The 19,355-nt window shown below is 39.4% G+C and overlaps 2 protein-coding genes and 1 long non-coding RNA gene across 3 annotated transcripts; 2 read left to right on the top strand and 1 right to left on the bottom strand.

Moving 5' to 3' along the window:
* Positions 1 to 301: 301 nt before the first annotated feature.
* Positions 302 to 2,072, bottom strand: LOC148915527 (uncharacterized). Its single transcript, XR_016122113.1, has 2 exons — positions 1,237 to 2,072; positions 302 to 805 (listed from the first exon to the last, which is right to left on the bottom strand). It is a non-coding gene; the product is annotated as an uncharacterized LOC148915527 (long non-coding RNA).
* Positions 2,073 to 5,640: 3,568 nt separating this feature from the next.
* LOC148915526 (Gag-Pol polyprotein/retrotransposon) lies at positions 5,641 to 6,135 on the top strand. Its single transcript, XM_089041938.1, has one exon. The coding sequence runs from the start codon at positions 5,641 to 5,643 to the stop codon at positions 6,133 to 6,135; it is 495 nt and encodes a 164-aa protein (XP_088898064.1).
* Positions 6,136 to 17,398: 11,263 nt separating this feature from the next.
* Positions 17,399 to 18,192, top strand: LOC103336774 (uncharacterized). Its single transcript, XM_089041713.1, is given in 4 exon segments — positions 17,399 to 17,589; positions 17,591 to 17,717; positions 17,871 to 17,957; positions 18,075 to 18,192. Coding segments are annotated over 4 exon segments (519 nt in total). The 3' UTR covers positions 18,189 to 18,192.
* Positions 18,193 to 19,355: the final 1,163 nt, after the last annotated feature.

Raw genomic sequence — 19,355 nt, 5'->3', positions numbered from 1 at the left:
CGTGCGGAGGTTGTGGCTGCTTGCTTTCTAAGGTAAGGTACGAACTAGTGCTGGTAAGTGAACGAACCGTGAATTCTCACTAAGACGTGTACAAAAAAGGGAAGTATTATTGAAAAATACATACGTATGTATATAATATGAATATTAAACGGAAAAATACTAAATTCTTTATACAATTATTAAATGGGAAAATGCTAAATTCTTTGTTTGGCTTGGGTGATCATTATAGTTTATAATCGTCATAAACTACCATTTTCTTGTAGGATAAACTACCATTTGCAAACCAGTGATCTATAACAAATATCCAAAAGCAATTCATGCACAAGCACCAATTGATCATCATATAAATTCCCAAAGAAGAAAAGGCTTGTAACTCACAAGTTAAGTAGCTTAGATGGTGCGGGACGTAATACAGTTAATGCCTCTTTTCACTGCCACTGGCATTCAGATAACAAAAGAAGATGCTGCAAAATTGACAACTTCCATTCCCACTCTTCAAATGTTTAGAAATTGATGCTCTCCACTCCAATGCTTGTCTTCCACCCCTACTTACGCCATCACTTAGAGCATGATCTAGTTCAGTTATAAACTTATAGTTGAAGGAAGACAGTGATGTAATATATCTAGTAGTTTCCCCTATGAAAGATACATCTAATTTGTTTCCCTCTTCACGTGTTAGATCAGTTTGCTCTGAAGCACATGTGTAATGTGATTCAGAATAGCTCCATGGTGAGGCACAATGAGCCAAATTGAGAGAAAGATCATCCATATGTAAAAGCGAACTTATGACATTCGCCATCATGATCTGCATCATTACAGAAGCATTATAAAATAATTACAATGAAGAACAAGAAAAAAGATGCAGCAAACTAATAAAACTGATGACATCACAAACAAATTGAGAGCATTTAGATTTCAAAGGAAAACATGAAACTTCAAAGTAAAATTGAACAAAATACCAAAAAGCAATCCATTTAGCAATTGCTATTTCTCTAGCATCAGAACATGAATGATAAATAATTTGTTTTGCATGCATTTTTTGGTGACTATATTTTACACAAAACAACTTTCAAAGACAACAAGCAACAGATTTGCTCGAGGAAACATGTTAGACCTGTAATTGCAAGTTGAACTTATCTGGCATAAACATGAGAAAATAACAGTTTTAACAACCACAAAAAGGAGGTACGATTGAAAATGTTAGGCTAAAAGAAAACCATATTCAGAATAGACTACCTTGCCAGGGATGTCATTGACAACCTCCAAATGGTTCTGTAAATCTTTCAAATGGTCAAATGCAACTTGATGAAAACTTTTTCTATCACTAATCATAGTCTTTCCATCACTCCAACCGCAAGAACAGCTAAATCTAGAGCATACCACATGTGCATAAGTTCAATATCCTGCATCCTACCATATAATAAAATAGAACAGAGAAACGCGAAACCATCAACATGTGAAGAAAAGCATGTCAAATCCCAAAATGACAAAAATATGAAATACATTGAGTGCAAAATTCGTTTGCAGATCTAATTTAAGGGTTGGAGAAATCCATTTTCGGGATTGGGGCATAATTCTCCCTTGGATGCATAATGCATTGGCCTTCTTCCATTTCATTCCCCTCCACCTCCCCGCCCCCTGCACACACACAACAAAAAAGACTCCCACAAACTTGCGAGTTACAACACAATATGACAGTATTATTAAATTAATGTATCAAAACTAACAGAAATATTATAATAGCTTCTCTTGGGGCGTGTTCGTTAAGGCATTTCAAAGACTACTTTAGTGTAACTCATGTTGATTAGACAGAGTTTTGGGCTGAATGTAATCTAATTTCATATGCCATGTCATGATTGTTGGTTTGATTTTGATGGTTTTCTACAAGATATCTTTGAAGACGAAAAGAACAAAGAAATAGTTTTCCTTTCTATGTTTACTTTCTAGCCCATCTTTCTTGTAGGTTTTCTTTCTTTGTTTTGAATAAGATATAGTTTTCCTTGTCAAAACAACAAAGAAATAGACCAGAACAAGATTATTTTGAGGATTTTGAGGACTTACCCGAAGTGGACTTTGATTTCCAGTATGAGTTTTTGAATTCCCAACAAGGCAAAGAAGAACATGTTTCATTGACAAGGTTTTCTTAATCAAGACCCTTGACCAAACCCACATGAATGAAATTGTGAAATTTACAAGCAAACCAATCCTCCCCATTTTTTTAGTAGACAGTGCCCACATTTTTGGTCAACGATAAACGAATCTTATTTCAGCATCAATGGACCTGCCAAAAAAAAAAAAAAAAAAAAAACCTCTTTATTCCTACCCATCCTCTTTGTTTTCACTTGAACAACAATCGTATTGTGATTTTATAGTTGTATTGATTGCTTTTGTATTGCATTGCGGTTGTACTATTTTTGTAATACAACTACAACAGAAGAGGAAAGATCAAGCCGATAACACAAAGAACCACAATGAAATTTTCGGAAAAATCAGGCTAGGCTGGGTTTGAGAGAGAGAGAGAGAGGCTAAATTTCAGAAAAAGTGTTATGGGCAATAAAAATGTATTTATAGGTGGTAGTTTTAAAAATTTTGGGGAGGTTGTATGCAAAAAAATATCAAATTAGTTTCTTTAGGTTATTTTATTTTATTTTTTGTAATTAAACAATATCTTTGCTTTCTTTTAATTACTTTTATTAGTAATTATGTTTTAATTATTATTTTCTCTAGTGAACAATTAGTATTAAATATGTTAATTAAATTCATAAATTATATTACTTAAAAAATAGTAATTATTACGTTGTAGTATTTTGCGGACTTTAATTTTCATAGGGAGAAATTTTTATTTATTTTGGAATAGCTAATTAATTAATATTTTTAATTGAATAGTATCTTAGTCTTATTTAATTAATATAATTACTAATAAGCTTTTAGTTATTATTTGTTTCATAAATTACTTATCAAATAGTAATTAATTTTTATGAATTATTTTGTGCTCTTAAAAACCAAGAAAGTGGTTGCAACACAAAAGAACCAATACATACATATAGTATACTTGATTTGCTTATGAACTTAGTTCTTGATTGACTGGTTTGTAGTGGTTACATGTCCTCAGGATACGAAATTGATGGGTGCTACTCGCTAAAATCTGATGTCTATAGTTTTGGTGGGTTGATGCTAGAGATAGTGAGTGGGAAGAGAAACATAGGATTTACTCATTGCTTTTTTTTGTTTCTTCTTTTAAGTAAGCACAATGATTTTGAACTTTTGATAAATTCTTTTAGGCATGGATGCTATACACAAAAGGCTAGTCCATTGAAGTGCTTGATACATCAATAGGGGACTCAGGTGATCCACATGAAATTGTGAGATTATTTCATGCATGTAGGTCTTTTATGTGTGCAGTGTAACCCGGGAGATAGGCCGAGCATGCTAGTTACAGTGAAAGGATCTCAATGAACTCGAAGTCGGTCATTCTTTTAAAGCATTTTCAACAAATGAACGCAAGTGCTTCAAATTTGGGGCAAAGATTCATGAAGTTCCAAATTGTGTGAGGAAGGATCTCCTAAAATGCCACTGCAATGTGCACGTGTTATAAGGTATGCAATTACATTCGCTTCAATCATATGCACTTAGCCAATTAGTGATAGGGGAAACCAGTCTAGAAATTTCATATTCTTTAGAGAGCATGTGTTTTTTGTCATTTTTGACCATTGTGTGATATTTATTATGTGTAGTTTGTGGGAGCAAATATTTCCGTCTCCAATCACGGCACGCCACGTGGAAAAGAAGATTATCTCTTAAATTAATTAATTGAACCATTTTATCTGGTCAATTAATTATTGGGATAAATATCTTAATTAATAGGATATTATCTTTATTTAATAAGATAATATTATTAATTCAGATATTATCTTAATAAAGAGAAGATAATATCATTAATTCAGATATTATCTTCAATAAAAAGAAGATAATATCATTAAATAAGATATTATCTTCAATAAAGAGATATAATCAAGTCCGACTCGATCCCTACGAATTTAGATAGAGAATAAACTCATCATATTCTCTACGAAACCCTAGCCCCGAGGCTCCTATAAATAGACTACTTCATTCATCATTCAAGGTACATCTAAACCTACTCCTAATACCCGAGAAAAATACCTGAAGCTCTCTCTCCCTCTCCACTCTCTATATTTTCTCCACACGACTCCGGCCGCCTAGTTCACACCATACATAAACTCCATACCCTTTGCTTAACTATTGTTTTCCTACAAACACTCGAACTAACTTAGGCATCGGAGGGCCTTTGGCCAATACCCCCCAGGTGTGGTCTATTTACTCCAATCTTTTTTACAGGAATCGAGGAAGAGAGATAAGGAAGATCGAAGGTTGAAGGATCTAGAAGCGAATATTCTCCCGCGAGATTATTTGTACAAACATTTAGTGCTTTCATTGAGAGTTCGAGTTATACTCAATGCGTGCTCAAGGAATCTATTCCTCCTATTTTCCAATCCACCGAAGCCTTCCAAACAACCATGGTTGGAAGCAAACGCCTTAGGAGCAAAACCGCCGCGATGGCTAAATCTGCGACGGCCCAAAGCCACTCCATCCACGATCCCGCAATTGACATGGTGGCACCACCACCTCTCACCACCGTGCCACCTACCGGACCTGCGGCCGGATCTAGCAACCTTCGTGGCACCGCCATCGAGCATGGTGGAACCTCCCATCAAGGTGGGCTCGTTACCACCACTGACTTAGGCCCGGTCTTGGAGCAACTTCAAGCATTCCCTCCATTGCCTCCACGCTCGATGTACGCTCCTGCATACACCTCCAATGAAACCCTAGCCCGTGTGCAATTGGGCTCCACACACTTCTCTCCTCTCGATCCACAAAGTCAAGCAAATCTTAATCTGAGAGTTGACCAGTTAGCTCAGAGGATGGATGACCAAACCAATCTGATGAGGCAGCTCCTCAACTAAATAAACTTGGTTCAAAACCTTGGCCTTGGACAATCGGGCAAAGAGAGAAGGAGGGACGAACGTGCCTATGGCGATGGGTACCAAGCGGTCGAACAAGTAATGACAAGGAAATGGACAACAACGTGATCACTTGCCAGATGTCACAAGCATCCGCAAGCCACACACAAAGCAACGTGCGAGAAAGGCTTGACCCACGATTTGACAACCGAACTCGCCTAGGCCCGCAGGAAATATTCATGAAAGGCGAGGCTCCCGGGAGGTCCAACGACAATCGCCACAATGAGGATCGTGAAGAGAGGTGCTCGCTGCCCGCTCACAAAGAAATATTCACGAAGGGTTACGTCCCCATAGAGGTCAACCTGGTAACCCTCACAATGAGGACCGTGAAGAAAGGCACTCCACGCCCGCTCTCGGAGAACCAATTCTCGCCGCCAAGCTACGAAAATCCTCGCAAGTGCAGTCCACCAACACGCCGCCTAGGTAGCACATCCAAGAAGGTCGACCCTCACGAACTAATGAGGAAGTCAATCAGCATCGCCCAAAGCGTGAAGGCCATCAACATGATCAACCAGCCATATATGCAAAAGACGTTGAGAAGCTTATGAATAATCGACGGCGAGACTTAAAGATTGGAGGAAATTTTGGAGATGTACTACGCATGGAGGTAGATCGAGCAAACTGCTCACCTTTCATCGCCAATCGAGCGGTGCTCTCAAACGATTCTCAACGCCCCCTTTTCACATGCTTCAAAAGGGATTCCGATCCCAAAGTTCATTTGAAGCATTTTAAGAGCCTTATGATGCTCTACAAAGCCGAAGACATGCTTATGTGCAAGGTGTTTGCAATGACTTTACAAGGAGCAGCTCAGGACTGGTTCCACACCCTGTTATCCGGGTCGATCAGCAACTTCAAGGAGCTTGCTTATGTCTTCACTAAAGAATACACTTTTTATCGGACGATCAAGAAGAATCCTGACCATCTGTTCAACGTGCACAAGAAGTCCAATGAATCCCTCCGAGACTACATCAAGAGGTTCAAAGCGGAGAGGGCAAACATTGTAGGATGTGATGACCAAATTGCATCCTCTGCCTTCAAGAGGAGGTTGCCAACTGAATGTGAGCTGTATCACGAGCTGACCATCTCTCCTTACTAAACACTGGTAGAAGTCTTTGCTACAGCAGAGCGCTACGCACTATGGGACGATGACCGGATTGCCGCAAGGAGACGATCAAGCGGTGGCGAGCAAGCAAAGAGAGCGGAAACGCAGATCACAACCTCGGGAATGTGCTCCAACAGAGAAGAGCTACACTAAGTTCACTATCTCGATACACCAGATCCTGACCCAAGTAAAGGACATGCCTTGGTTGAAGAAACATCACCTTTAAAGGGAAACCCAACCAAGAAGGATACTAGTAGATACTGCACATTCCATGAAGGGCAAGGTCATTACACAAATGACTGCTTCGCTTGGAAAAGACACCTGAAGATCTAGTCGAGAAGGCCATTGCACATTCGTCGCAAGGGGGGCTATTCAGCAAATCAAGGATTGTGACACCGCTAATAATGAGCCTTCACGAAAAAAGTCATATGGATCAACACGATCCTAACTAACTCCAAGAGCCTCGACCACCAGGCGGTAAGAGAAAGATCAAGCGCGAATTTCGTCTCCTAAGCCTTCACTAGCTACCAAGTTATGGAAGACGAACCTTTCATCATCTTTCAATGGAAGGAAGTTCTAGTGCAATAGAATGCCCTTCACCTCCAGAGGTACTATCCATGAAGCTCCACACCTATCAGCTCGGCTCTAAGCAGGCAGCCAAGCCTCTATCATGTAACAACCCAAACCTAAAATTAATATTTAACTATTAATTTATTGGAGGAAAAGACTAAAATGCCCTTAGAATATTTTATTGAGGAAAAGGTTGACCTTTTGACCAAAAATAATTTGACCGTTTCACTTACACCGTTGCGTAGAGCGCGACGAAACGAGTCCGTAGACACGTAGTAGGCTCGAATCGGAATTATAACGAAGAAAATATGGTCAAAATACGCTCAAGGGCAAAAAGGTAATTTTGAAAAGTTAGATTTTAAAACCTCGTTTCTCTCTCTCTGTCTCTCTCTCTCCTTAGCCCCATGTTTTGGCCGGTCGTTCGCTCGTCCGCCACCAAACTCGACGGGCGGTACCAAATGACCGGCTTCCTTCCTCTTCCCATCCCGACCAATTTCAGCCGCTGGAACCACTAGTACTGGCCGGAAATTGAAGAAATCCGAGCAGTTTTCAGACAGATTTTGACATATTTTCCAAGTTCGTTCTCTCTCATTTCTCCACCAAATCGGACGAATGAGGTATGGATTCTCGACTATTTTTCATGATCCAGCCACTTCCGTCTATAATTTGGGGTATGTCCAAGAACAAAAGTGGTTGCAAATAGGGTGTTTTACCTAGGATAGGAGTCTTGAGCCGAGATGTTGAGATTTTCCGGCGAAGTGTTATCGCTTTAGGCACCACGCGCTGCAGCGCGTGTGGCGGTGCATGGGCAACAAGGTGGGGACCATAGTCAGTCCTAGAATGATCTCCTAGTCCTCACGAGCGCGTAGGATTTCGCGAATCTTAATTCGGATATCGTTTGAACCCCGAACGGATCTCGCCTAGTATGCGATTTTTGGGTTCAACACGTTTGAACCATTGGATCATAGTTAATTCCAAGTATGTTAATCTAGGTATTTCCAGGATCGTATAGTATTTGAAGGATCGTAAAACGGAGTCCCGGATACTCCAGAAACGTCAGCCCTAGAGTAGGTTTTACGGATAAGTAAACCAGTTACAAAATAACGAACTAGTTGCAAGTCAAGAACAGAGGAGAGAACTACGTGTGACTTGATCCTCGAACGGGTATGAGGCAGCCTACAGCTACAGCGCAGCCACGAGTTAGGCCCCGAGTTTGTTTTAGCGCTGTGTCATTTTTGGTCATTTATGACCCACAATACCAGTGTCGGGCTTTAAATGTGTTTCAACCCGATTCCAAAGTGAAAATTGGATCAAGTCGTTTCAATTGGTATCAGAGCATTAGGTTAACTTCCTGTAGACACTGCATTACTTATGCATCCGTATTTTCAGAATTGCTGGGCAATTATTAGGTTGTTTTATTCCAATTGTTATTTCAATTGTTATTTTATTATGTTATTTTATTTTATTGCATTGGTGTGACTGGGAAAACAGATATCCAGAAGGATTTGAAAAATTTGTTGAGGTTTTCATATAAAAATCATGTTATACATGTTATTGTATATGCACATCTATGTCGAGAACTGAAGTTTAGCAAGGTGGGTATTTAATTATCTGTTTCTTTATCACCTATTTATATTTGTTCATATAATTCATTGTGTTGTCAGAGTATAAAGTAGTTTATGCATATATTCAGGAGTTGAAAAGGAAGAAATTTAATTTTTGGTTTTCATCAGATTTTGGTATATATAAATATATGTATATATTTATGTATATATGAATATATTTTAAGCTCAGTTGAAAACCAATTTATTGAAAGTTGTGTAAATAGCAGATTATGGTTTTCAAACCCACCGTGAGGGTACCCCCAGTTTGCCTTGAGATGCAGTTATTTTGCCCCACGAGTTCGGGACGCCTGAATGTGGTGCCGACGATTATTTTGCCCCACGAGTTTGGGGACGCTGACCGTGTGGTGCCAAAGTTGCGGCTCGGATTGAGAGGTTGTCTCCGAGACCGCCATTTGGATCAGCCGACTACGGTCCTCGAGTCCCGCCATTGGCTCGGTTGACTTTGTATCACCGAGACCTACTAGAGGAATTGACGGAATATCGTGAATTGACGGATCAGATATGGGGGTACGCCTAGGTGGAGAGGATTTTATACAGTTACCATTATTTTCTTAAGCATTACATCTATATATGTATATATACACACACATGGTTACTTATGAATTTTAAATGAGTTCGATGCAAGTTTATTCAAAGTTTGTTTATTCATTTTATTTTTATCCAGGGTGCTTTAAATTATCTTATTTTATGTTATTTAAATTGTTGATAGTAATTTTTATTGTTGGTTATGATATTAAACAGTTCAAGTATTTCTAGCATATTTTGCCCCACGAATCTTACAGTTATCCAGACCGTGGGCGATTGCGGATCAAAGTTGATCGATGTCTCCTGAGTCCAGCCAGGATTACAGAACATGATGAGTTATATATTCAGTATTTTTCAGCAGAATTATTAATTGATAAGTCATGCATGAATAAGAATGCATAAGTTAGTATGTTGAATGGCCATAGTATTTTGTTGATCAAGAAGTTGAGATGAATTTTATTAGCAGATTGATTTATTTGAATTGTGTGGCCTGAGGCCAAAATATTATGATGCTTGATTATTTGGATATGATTTAATGCATGCTGGCAAATGAGTTATATATATATATATATATATCCTTGTTTTACAGGCCGAATATTTTTGGGAATGCTCATTTAGGAGACTCACGAATTTTGGTAGAAGTCGACTTGCATTTCAGTTAATTTCAATTAAGAAGGGCAAACTAGTCTTTTGTGCCCAACATTAGCCTGTGTCAGATACTCAAAGGGAAAAAGGGGTTTTAGTGATTATCAGATTAAGGCAGCAGAGTTTTAAGTCTATTAGAAATTCAGTAAATTAGCAGATCTTTTCGAGTTTTATATTTCCTTAAGCCAGCTCGGTATTCTGTATAAATGTGTGACCTCGATTTTATTGATTACCCTATAGATACAGCTTATTGAGATGCAAGTAGTGAGTACAGTACTTGAGGGAGACTTGAGAACCCCGGGTAACAGATGTAGGCTTAGTACCCATCACTCGAAAAGGTGAGGGTAGACAGATATAAATAGGTTGCTCCCGGATTTTATTATTCGAATTATAGATGCAGATACTCAGACTTATAGTTGCAAACGAGTAGCTGTGGGTCCAAGATTTCACCCTCCGTTAGAGGGAAAGTAAATTTCGAGGACGAAATTTTATAAGGGGGGAAGATTGTAACAACCCAAACCTAAAATTAATATTTAACTATTAATTTATTGGAGGAAAAGACTAAAATGCCCTTAGAATATTTTATTGAGGAAAAGGTTGACCTTTTGACCGAGAAATAATTTGACCATTTCACTTACACCGTTGCGTAGAGCGCGACTAAACGAGTCCGTAGACACGTAGTAGGCTCGAATTGGAATTATAACGAAGAAAATATGGTCAAAATACGCTCAAGGGCAAAAAGATAATTTTGAAAAGTTAGATTTTAAAACCTCAGTTCTCTCTCTCTCTGGGTGCTGTCTCTCTCTCCTTCAGCACGCAGCCAGCCACGTTTGGCCGGCCGTTCGCTCGTCCGCCACCAAACTCGACGGGCCGGTACCAAAATGATCGAGCTTCCTTCCTCTTCCCATCCCGACTAATTTCAGCCGCTGGAACCGCCGGTACTGGCTGGAAATTGAAGAAATCCGAGCTGTTTCCGGAGAGATTTTGACAGATTTTCCAAGTCTTCGTTCTCCTCATTTCTCCACCAAATCGGACGAATGAGGTATGGATTCTCGACTATTTTTCATGATCTAGCTGCTTGTTGGATAAGATTCCAGAAATTTTGAGAGTTTGTAGTTCGATTTTGGAATTAGGTTTCGGCCGATTTTCAAATTGAATTTCCGGCCACTTCCGTCTATAATTTGGGGTATGTCCAAGAACAAAAGTGGTTGCAAATAGGGTGTTTTACCTAGGATAGGAGTCTTGAGCCGAGATGTTGAGATTTTCCGGCGAAGCGTTATCGCTTTAGGCACCACGCTGCCAGCGTGTGGCGTGCGTGGGCAACAAGGTGAGGACCACAGTCAGTCCTAGAATGATCTCCTAGTCCTCACGAGCGCGTAGGATTTCGCGGATCTTAATTCGGATATCGCTTGAACCCCGAACGGATCTCGCCTAGTATGCGATTTCCGGGTTCAACACGTTTGAACCATTGGATCATAGTTAATTCCAAGTATGTTAATCTAGGTATTTCCAGGATCGTATAGTATTTGACGGATCATAAAACGGAGTCCCGGATACTCCGTAAACGTCAGCCCTAGAGTAGGTTTTACGGATAAGTAAACCAGTTACAAAATAACGAACTAGTTGCAGGTCAAGAACAGAGGAGAGAACTACGTGTGGCTTGATCCTCAAGAAAGGTACGAGGCAGCCTACAGCTACGTGCAGCCACGAGTTAGGCCCCGAGTTTGTGTTAGCGTTTTGTCATTTTTGGTCATTTATGACCCACAATCACCAGTGTCGCTTTAAATAGGTTTCACCCGGATTCCAAAGTGGAAATTGGATCAGGTCGTTTCATATCACCTCCATTGAAGACAAGTTACTTTTGATGTTATTCATGCAACTCATCTTTTTTGCTTAATAAAGCAATGTAGTAACACCGACATCAATACAAGTTCAAGCTTTTCTTTCCAATTGAGTGTTCACAAAAGCAATTGACACGTCTCTGGGCGTAGGCCAAACAAGTCACACTCATCGACACGTCTCCAGATGTAGGCCAAACGGGCCACTATCATCGACACGTCTCCGGACGTAGGCCAAATGGGCCACACACATTGACACGTCTCCGAACGTAGGCCAAACGGGCCACTATCATTGACACGTCTCCGGACGTAGGCCAAACAGGCCACACACATCAACATGTCTCTGGACGTAGCCTAAACGGGCCACTCTAATCGACACGTCTTCGGACGTAGGCCAAACGGGTCACACACATAGACACGTCTCCAAACGTAGGCCAAACGGGCCACTATCATCAACACGTCTCCGAACGTAGGCCAAATAGGCCACACACATCGACATGTTTCCGAACGTAGGCCAAACAAGCCACTATCATCGACACGTCTCCGGATGTAGGCCAAACGAGCCACACACACCGACACGTCTCGAACGTAGGCTAAACGGATCACTCTCATTAACATGTCTCCGGACGAGGCCAAACAGCCACTATCATCGACATCTCCAACGTAGGCCAAACGGGCCATACACACATCGACACATCTCTCGGACGAGGTCAAACGGGCCACTCTCATCGACACGTCTATGAACGTAGGCCAAACGGGTCACTCTCATCGACACGCCCCGCATATAGGTCAAACGGGCCACTCCCATCTACACATCTCCGCACGTAGGCTAAAGATGCCACAACGTAAACACTCAAGCTACAAGACATTATGCGAATTGAAGTCGAGCACAAGTGGATGGACTTCACAGTAAAGTTCGTCTTTAGTAGATTAGACACACATGCATCCTTTGCGGCTGGACTTGTCCACCTTGGGATCAGCTGTCGACGCTGCGAAGAGCACTTCGCCCGGGCAGATGACTCTTTCCTCTTCTTAGTCGCTGACATCCTCACCTCCAATGAAGTCAATAACGACGAATCAACTCCAAGCTTGAGTGCTCGTGACTTAACAGTTGGATCATGATGGTTGGGCGAATGAGCAGACCCCCAAGTTCGATCTTCATCCTCTCACTAGTACAGACAACTCGAACCACGGAGAGGAATATCAGCAACTCTTTGCCTCTCAACAAGTGAGCTAGACCGCGCACGGACTACTTTAAGGATCATATCACAATCTCCAAACTCATCCAGCTTGAGTTCTCGAAGACTTGACTTCAGCCTTCCTCTTTTAGGGGAGTTCAGCAGAACACTCCTCTTGTCCAATAGGCAAATCATCAGGATCTAGACCATTCTACTTTCATCCTCGACATTCTCGGCAGGGGGCAGTACTCACCGCCTTTCTCTCGATACTCGCTCAATAGCAACCAGCGGCCACCGTCTCTCCAACCTTCTTCAACCGCCAGTCACGACGTCACCTAGCTGGTCCTTGCCTCGAAAAAGAGAAGACGAAGAAAAATATACGTGCTCGACTTACCTTGGGATGCACGGCAACTCCTCTCTTCGACAAGCAGTACAAATTCTCCAAGATCTTTCTCAAGCTAGAAAGTAGAGAAGTTAAGTTTGCAATGTAAGAAAGAGTGAAGAGAAGCCATGTATTTGTACAAGTTGGATAACTCGGGTCAAGAAGGAATCGCAAGCTCATTTCTACTGGGAATCCAACTCCAAGAATAGTCAGAAGCCTACGCCAATTAGGAACTGATCTACAAAAAGCCTGCATACGCTTAGAGAGCCCGAAAAATAATTTCATCTCCTACATGCCACACAAGCGCCATGCAGAAGCCGAGGGCATTTGTGAGAGCAAATATTTCCGTTTCCAATCACGGCACGCCACGTGGAAAAGAAGATTATCTCTTAAATTAATTAATTGAACTAGTTTATCTAGCCAATTAATTAATTGGGATAAATATCTTAATTAATAGGATATTATCTTTATTTAATAAGATAATATCATTAATTCAGATATTATCATAATAAAGAGAAGATAATATCATTAATTCATATATTATCTTCAATAAAGAGAAGATAATATCATTAAATAAGATATTATCTTCAATAAAGAGATATAATCAAGTCCGACTCGATCCCTACGAATTTGGATAGAGAATAAACTCATCACATTCTCTACGAAACCCTAGCCCCGAGTCTCCTATAAATAGACTACTTCATTCATCATTGAAGGTACATCTAAACCTACTCCTAATACCCGAGAAAAATACCCGAAGCTCTTTCTCCCTCTCCACTCTCCATACTTTCTCCACACGGCTCCGTCCACCACACACGGCTCCGGCCGCCTGGTTCACACCATACATAAACTCCGTACCCTTTGCTTAGCTATTGTTTTCCTACAAACACTTGAACTAACTTAGGCATCAGAGAGCCTTTGGCCAACACCCCCCGGGTGTAGTCTATTTACTCCAATCTTTTTTACAGGAATTGAGGAAGAGAGATAAGGAAGATCGAAGGTTGAAGGATCTAGAAGCGAATATTCTCCCGAGAGATTATTTGTACAAACATAGTCCGAGATGACTATTTCAACTTTAAAGACTATTTTGAATCTCTGTGGACCGTGGTAAAGACTTCTATTTGCTTTGAAAGCTATTTGGAGGCTCAGGTAATTATTTCTGTTTACTTGGCGGTCCCAACCCAAACCATATATATGCAGTTTGAGTTTGGCGTTGTATAACTTATTGAGAATACTTGGGGAACTGAACCATGCATATTCCCTTCTAATGGCTACCTCACCCTTACCGTCACCCTCATCCACACACTAGTAGCAACAGTTTACATATTGAATCAATGGTCAATAAGCTTTCCAATAACATATTTATTCTAGATAAGCAGCTGTGAGCCTGTGGCAATGAGAGTGTACTAAAGAGACAGATACTACTACGTGTGTGTGTGTGTATATAAAGGGTGGATCCGTATCACCATATTTTTGACACATGGTTTCACACAAGTTCTTGACCATTAGATTAACACATTATAAATGGTTGAGATAAATCTCACTACTATTTATTACTATCTTTTTAATAATACTTTTTGCCTAAAATTACTATTATTTTAATAGACTAATTATGAATTCCACAGTTCCCTCCGTGTCCACCGTTGGCTCTACTTCTATCCCTCTTCCTCCATGGCCATCATTGACTACATCAATCAAGAATGCCAACACCAATCAACAACTGCAATCTATTAATTAAAAAAATCTCTTCCCATCCTTCATCATGGCAACAATCATAACCCGATTCCTCCGAGCCTTGTTAAGATCATATCTTCAGTGCCTCAAAGTTCATCAAAATATGCAAAGTGAAGGCTTGAAGAACATGTTCAATGGTTTAGTTGAACCAACCCCTGCAGAATATTCTCAAGCAATTATCTCACATCTTACCACTCATTATACAGTTTTACCAAGGCTCAATGATGAGACAAGTAATTAACTAAAGAACTAGGAATTTTCCGATGAGTTTTAATTATTAATTTAGAAAAGTTGATAGAGGTCCCAAAATCCAACCAATAATTGGGTCTAATGTAACAACCCGGTCCATAATTAATATTTAATTATTAATTTATTCCAGTAAAAGACCATTATACTCTAGAATATTTTAATAGTATAAAAGTTGACTTTTTGATCGAGAAGGAATTTTGGGATTTCAGTTATACCGTTGCGTAGAGCGCAGCGAGATGAGTCCATAGACAGTAGTGGACTCAAATCGGAGTTGTAACGAATGAGTTACGATCAAAATAAGTTCAATGGCATAACCGTAAATATGTCGAAGTCCAGTTTTTTTAAAAACCCAGAAGTTCGTTAGTTTTGGAGCAAGCTCGACTAGCCATCTTCAAGGGGCGATTTCTCTCACCTCCAGTCACCGATTCAAGCAAGACCGGTCACGTTAGAACCACCACACTTCCCTCTTCCAGCCCCAGCCCTTCGCTACCTCGATCCGCTGCCGTAGTCGTCGGAATCAGCCATGAAACAGGCGGTGTTGGACATGATTTTTCTTAAACTTTCATCGGCCGTTTCTCTCCCCTTCGACCACCAAATCAGTCGAGTGAGGTATGGATTTCTAACTATTTTTCATGCTCTAGCTGCTGGTTGGGTAGGATTTCAGAGATTTCAAGCGTAGATCGTTCGATTTTTAAGTTAGGTTTCAGCAGACTTTCGGGTCACTATTTCGGCCACTTCCGCCAGTTTTTGGGGTAGGTCCGAACAAAAGTGGTTCGAAATAGGGTGTTTTACCTAGGTAAGAGTCTTGAGCCGTGGTTTAGAGTTTTTCCTGGCGGAGTGTTATCGCTTTAGGCACCACGCGCTGCCGGTGCATGTGGCGCTGCGCGATTGGGTGGGGAACCAGAGTCAGCCCTAGAATAATCTCCTAGTCCCCACGAGCGCGTAGGATTTCGCCGATCTTAATTCGGATAACGTTTGAACCCCCAAACGGATCTCACCTAGTGGGTGATTCCCGGGTTCAACAGGTTTGAACCGTTGGATGTTGATCTAGGTAATTTGAGATCGCAGTATTTGACGGATCGTAAACGGAGTCCCTACTCCAGGAATGTCACCCTAGAGCGAGTTTTACAAGAAACAAACCAGATTCTGTTAGGAACAGAAGAAAGAACTACGTGTGGCTTGATCCTCAATAAGGGTACGAGGCAGCCATAGTTGTCAGCGCAGCCACGAGTTAGGTGTCGGGTTTATGTTATCGTTTTGTGGCATTTTGGTCATTTACGACCCACGGTTACCGGATGTCAATTTTAAATAGGTTTCGACCCGCATTTCAAAGTGGAAATTGGGTCATGTCATTTCATCTAATCCTCGAATTATTTGTTTATTGATACAAGTCATTTGACTAGTTTGCCATGTAGATTACATTCCATCTTTGACATGTTGGTTAAAACTTTAGTATTTAACTTATTTGCATTTAAATTTTTTTGTTCCTATTATATCCCTATTGTCTAAAATGAGTAAGATGAGAATTTATATGCCATTATTTATATTTTTGTTCACCCTATGGTAGAGGTATAGTATATACTCTTGTAGATAAATTATCCTATGGTGTAGGTATATTGTCATATTGCCTATTGCATAGGTATATATTTGTTATTTCATATTTTAGACAATGAATAATAGTATTTTATGTACATTTTTTATAGGTAACATACAATTTTGTTTGTCTATTTTTGTATATGACTTATAGGTAGTCTTCAAATTTATGTTCCTAACTTATATGTAGTATTCTAATTTATGTTCATGACTTATAGGTAACACAATTTATCACTAAGTTTTTTTCGTTGCTAATAAGAACACTATTTACCTGTATGTTAGGTACATAATTTAATGTGGGTGCTTGCCTAATTGATTAGTATAATATGTGGGCTTTTACTTCAATTGATTAATTTGTATTTTACCTATATATTAGGTAAATATTATCAATGAAAGAATTCCAAATTTAAATTCTAAAATTTAATTACAACTAAATAATTAATTAAATTTAGATTTTTAATGTTTTCCTTATGTACCTCAAAGGGTAAAATCGACACAATAAAAAGAGTAATAAAAGTCAAAGGACCTACATTTAAAACCAAAAACGCGTGGACTAAACTCAATGATAGCTAATCGTTTCGGACCTAAATCTAAGAACCCCTAATATGTATTCAGTATTATTGACAATAGCATCTCAAAACAATAAGAGTTAACCAATTTAAATTCATAGATTTAATAGTGTTTAACCAGTTAACCAATAGCATTCTTTTCTCACGTGTATCAGTTATCTTTTGTCTTGTAAAATTTTCTTCTAGTCTAAACATAAACCAGATCACGTCAAGGAAGATATCGGTTTTTTTCTGTACCATGTTCCCAGACTTTGTTCAAAACTAGTATGTATGTTTGTCTGAATTCAGTTGTAATTTATTTTTGCAGGTTTGCTTAGTTTCTGCTACACTTCCTCATGAAATATTGGAGATGACCAACAAGTTTATGACTGACCCTATGAGGATACTTGTCAAACGTGATGAATTGACTTTGGAGGGAATCAAGCAATTTTTCGTCTCGGTTGAAAGAGAAGAGTTGAAGTTTGATACATTATGTGATCCCTATGAGACTCTTACAATTACACCAGCGGTTATTTTCTGCAACACAAAACGAAAGGTGGACTGTGTCTTCAATGCATGGAGACATGCCTCAGAAGGAGAGAGATGCTATTACCCAAGAGTTTCGCAGTGGCAGTTCTCGTGTCCTCATCACAACAGATGTTTGGGCACGAGGCCTTGATGTTCAGCAGGTAAGTTAAATTTTTTTTTTTTTCCTATATAAACTCTCTTCATGACATTGCTTCTAATTTCTCCTTCGTTCTAGTATTAATAGCAATTACCATGTTATACGTATACACACTGATTTTCTAATTATTATTTTGGTGTTATTCCCCCTTTTTCAGGTTTCCTTGGTTATCAATTTTGATCTTCCAAACACTCGAGAGCTGTATATTCATCGGATTGGTCGTTCTGGTCGTTTTGGGCGCAAGGTATGCATGTATTCTGATTCTTATGCAAGTGCATTTGTAAGTATGTTTTGCTGATTACTGTTTATTAGCTTTATGTTTGCAAGTTTTAATCACAATTTGGTATTTTATTATTTGTAGGGTGTGGCAATAAACTTTGTCAAAAGCGATGATATAAAGATCTTAAGAGATATTGAACAGTACTACAGCACCCAGATTGATGAAATGCCGATGAACGTTGCAGATTTGATATGACATCTCTGTTGCTAATTTGTACACTAGCAGAAGCTAGAACTTTTAGAAGTTAAATTTTTGTTTAGGCTAGTGTGACTGAGATTTTAAAAGCAACTTAATGTATTTGGGTATTGGTCGAATTCAAGCTGGTTCCTGCATTCCATTATTGCAACTCTTACAAGTTTTGGTAATGTTGAACTAATGCCATGCAACTGCAGTGCCCTCGATTCATATAACCGAATTTCTCCCGGAGCAGAAATGGAGGGAGGGGACTGGAAAACTCAAATCCTCTTCTAACCAATGCGTTTGATGATTCTGTGTCTGGACAGTCTTGTAACTTGTAATTTTGTAATGCTAGGATACTGGCCGTGTAACATTTAACTAATTGAGTAATATTACTGTAAGAAACCTTTGAGATTACAGTAGATGACTTCAATCATTGCAAGAGCACAGTATACCTTCTCAGTCAATGAGTAGTTAATGCCACTAACAGCATCAGACTGCAGATCAAGTTCAAACAATCCAGTGGAAACAACGAAAACAAGCTGCATTAAAATTTAGGATCATCAAAACTACAATTCTACATGCATAGCACTCAGCAGCGATAGATGGTCACCAAGAATCTAAGAACAAAACAAAATTGGTTAAGATAAATGAATGCACAAAAAAATACATTTCTAACTACACCATTTATATTATATTATATTAAAAATTAAATTACATGCATAGTTCTTTTGTTTCAAAATTTATTTTGCATATTGGTAATAATAACTAAGCATTAGTAGAAAAAACACAAAAATAATTAAATAACATCAAAAAGAGGGGGCAAGCCAAGTGTACAAAAGAACACCACTATGGCTTGTTTGATAAGGTGGACAAGACTAGACTGGATTAGACCAGCAAAATGCGCACATTTCATGTGCATTCAAGGTATAATATGGATATGTTGTTTAACTTGGTGGAAGAATGGGACCCAAGATAGTCTCACTCAAAGCATTTCTTATAAATATAAGAGGAGGTGAACAGATCAAAACACAGCCAAAAAATCAATCACGACCAAAAAAATCAATCAAAGACGAAACTCAAAAGGATCACTTGATCTCAAAAAGCCTTCAAACAAACTGAAGCAATCAAAAGCTCATTGAGCCATAAGAAAGAAGCCAGCTACAAATCAAAATCTCCTGTTTC

This window comes from Prunus mume, linkage group LG7 (assembly GCF_029339155.1).
Source record: "Prunus mume cultivar Tortuosa linkage group LG7, ASM2933915v1, whole genome shotgun sequence".
Classification (NCBI taxonomy): Eukaryota; Viridiplantae; Streptophyta; class Magnoliopsida; order Rosales; family Rosaceae; genus Prunus; species Prunus mume.
Note: the sequence above shows the minus strand (reverse complement) of the source record. Positions and strands in the feature narration are given on the sequence as shown.

What these genes read in the sequence shown, in the direction of transcription:
- LOC148915526 (XM_089041938.1), top strand. Translation starts at nt 5,641, where the DNA reads ATGGAGGTAGATCGAGCAAACTGCTCACCTTTCATCGCCAATCGAGCG.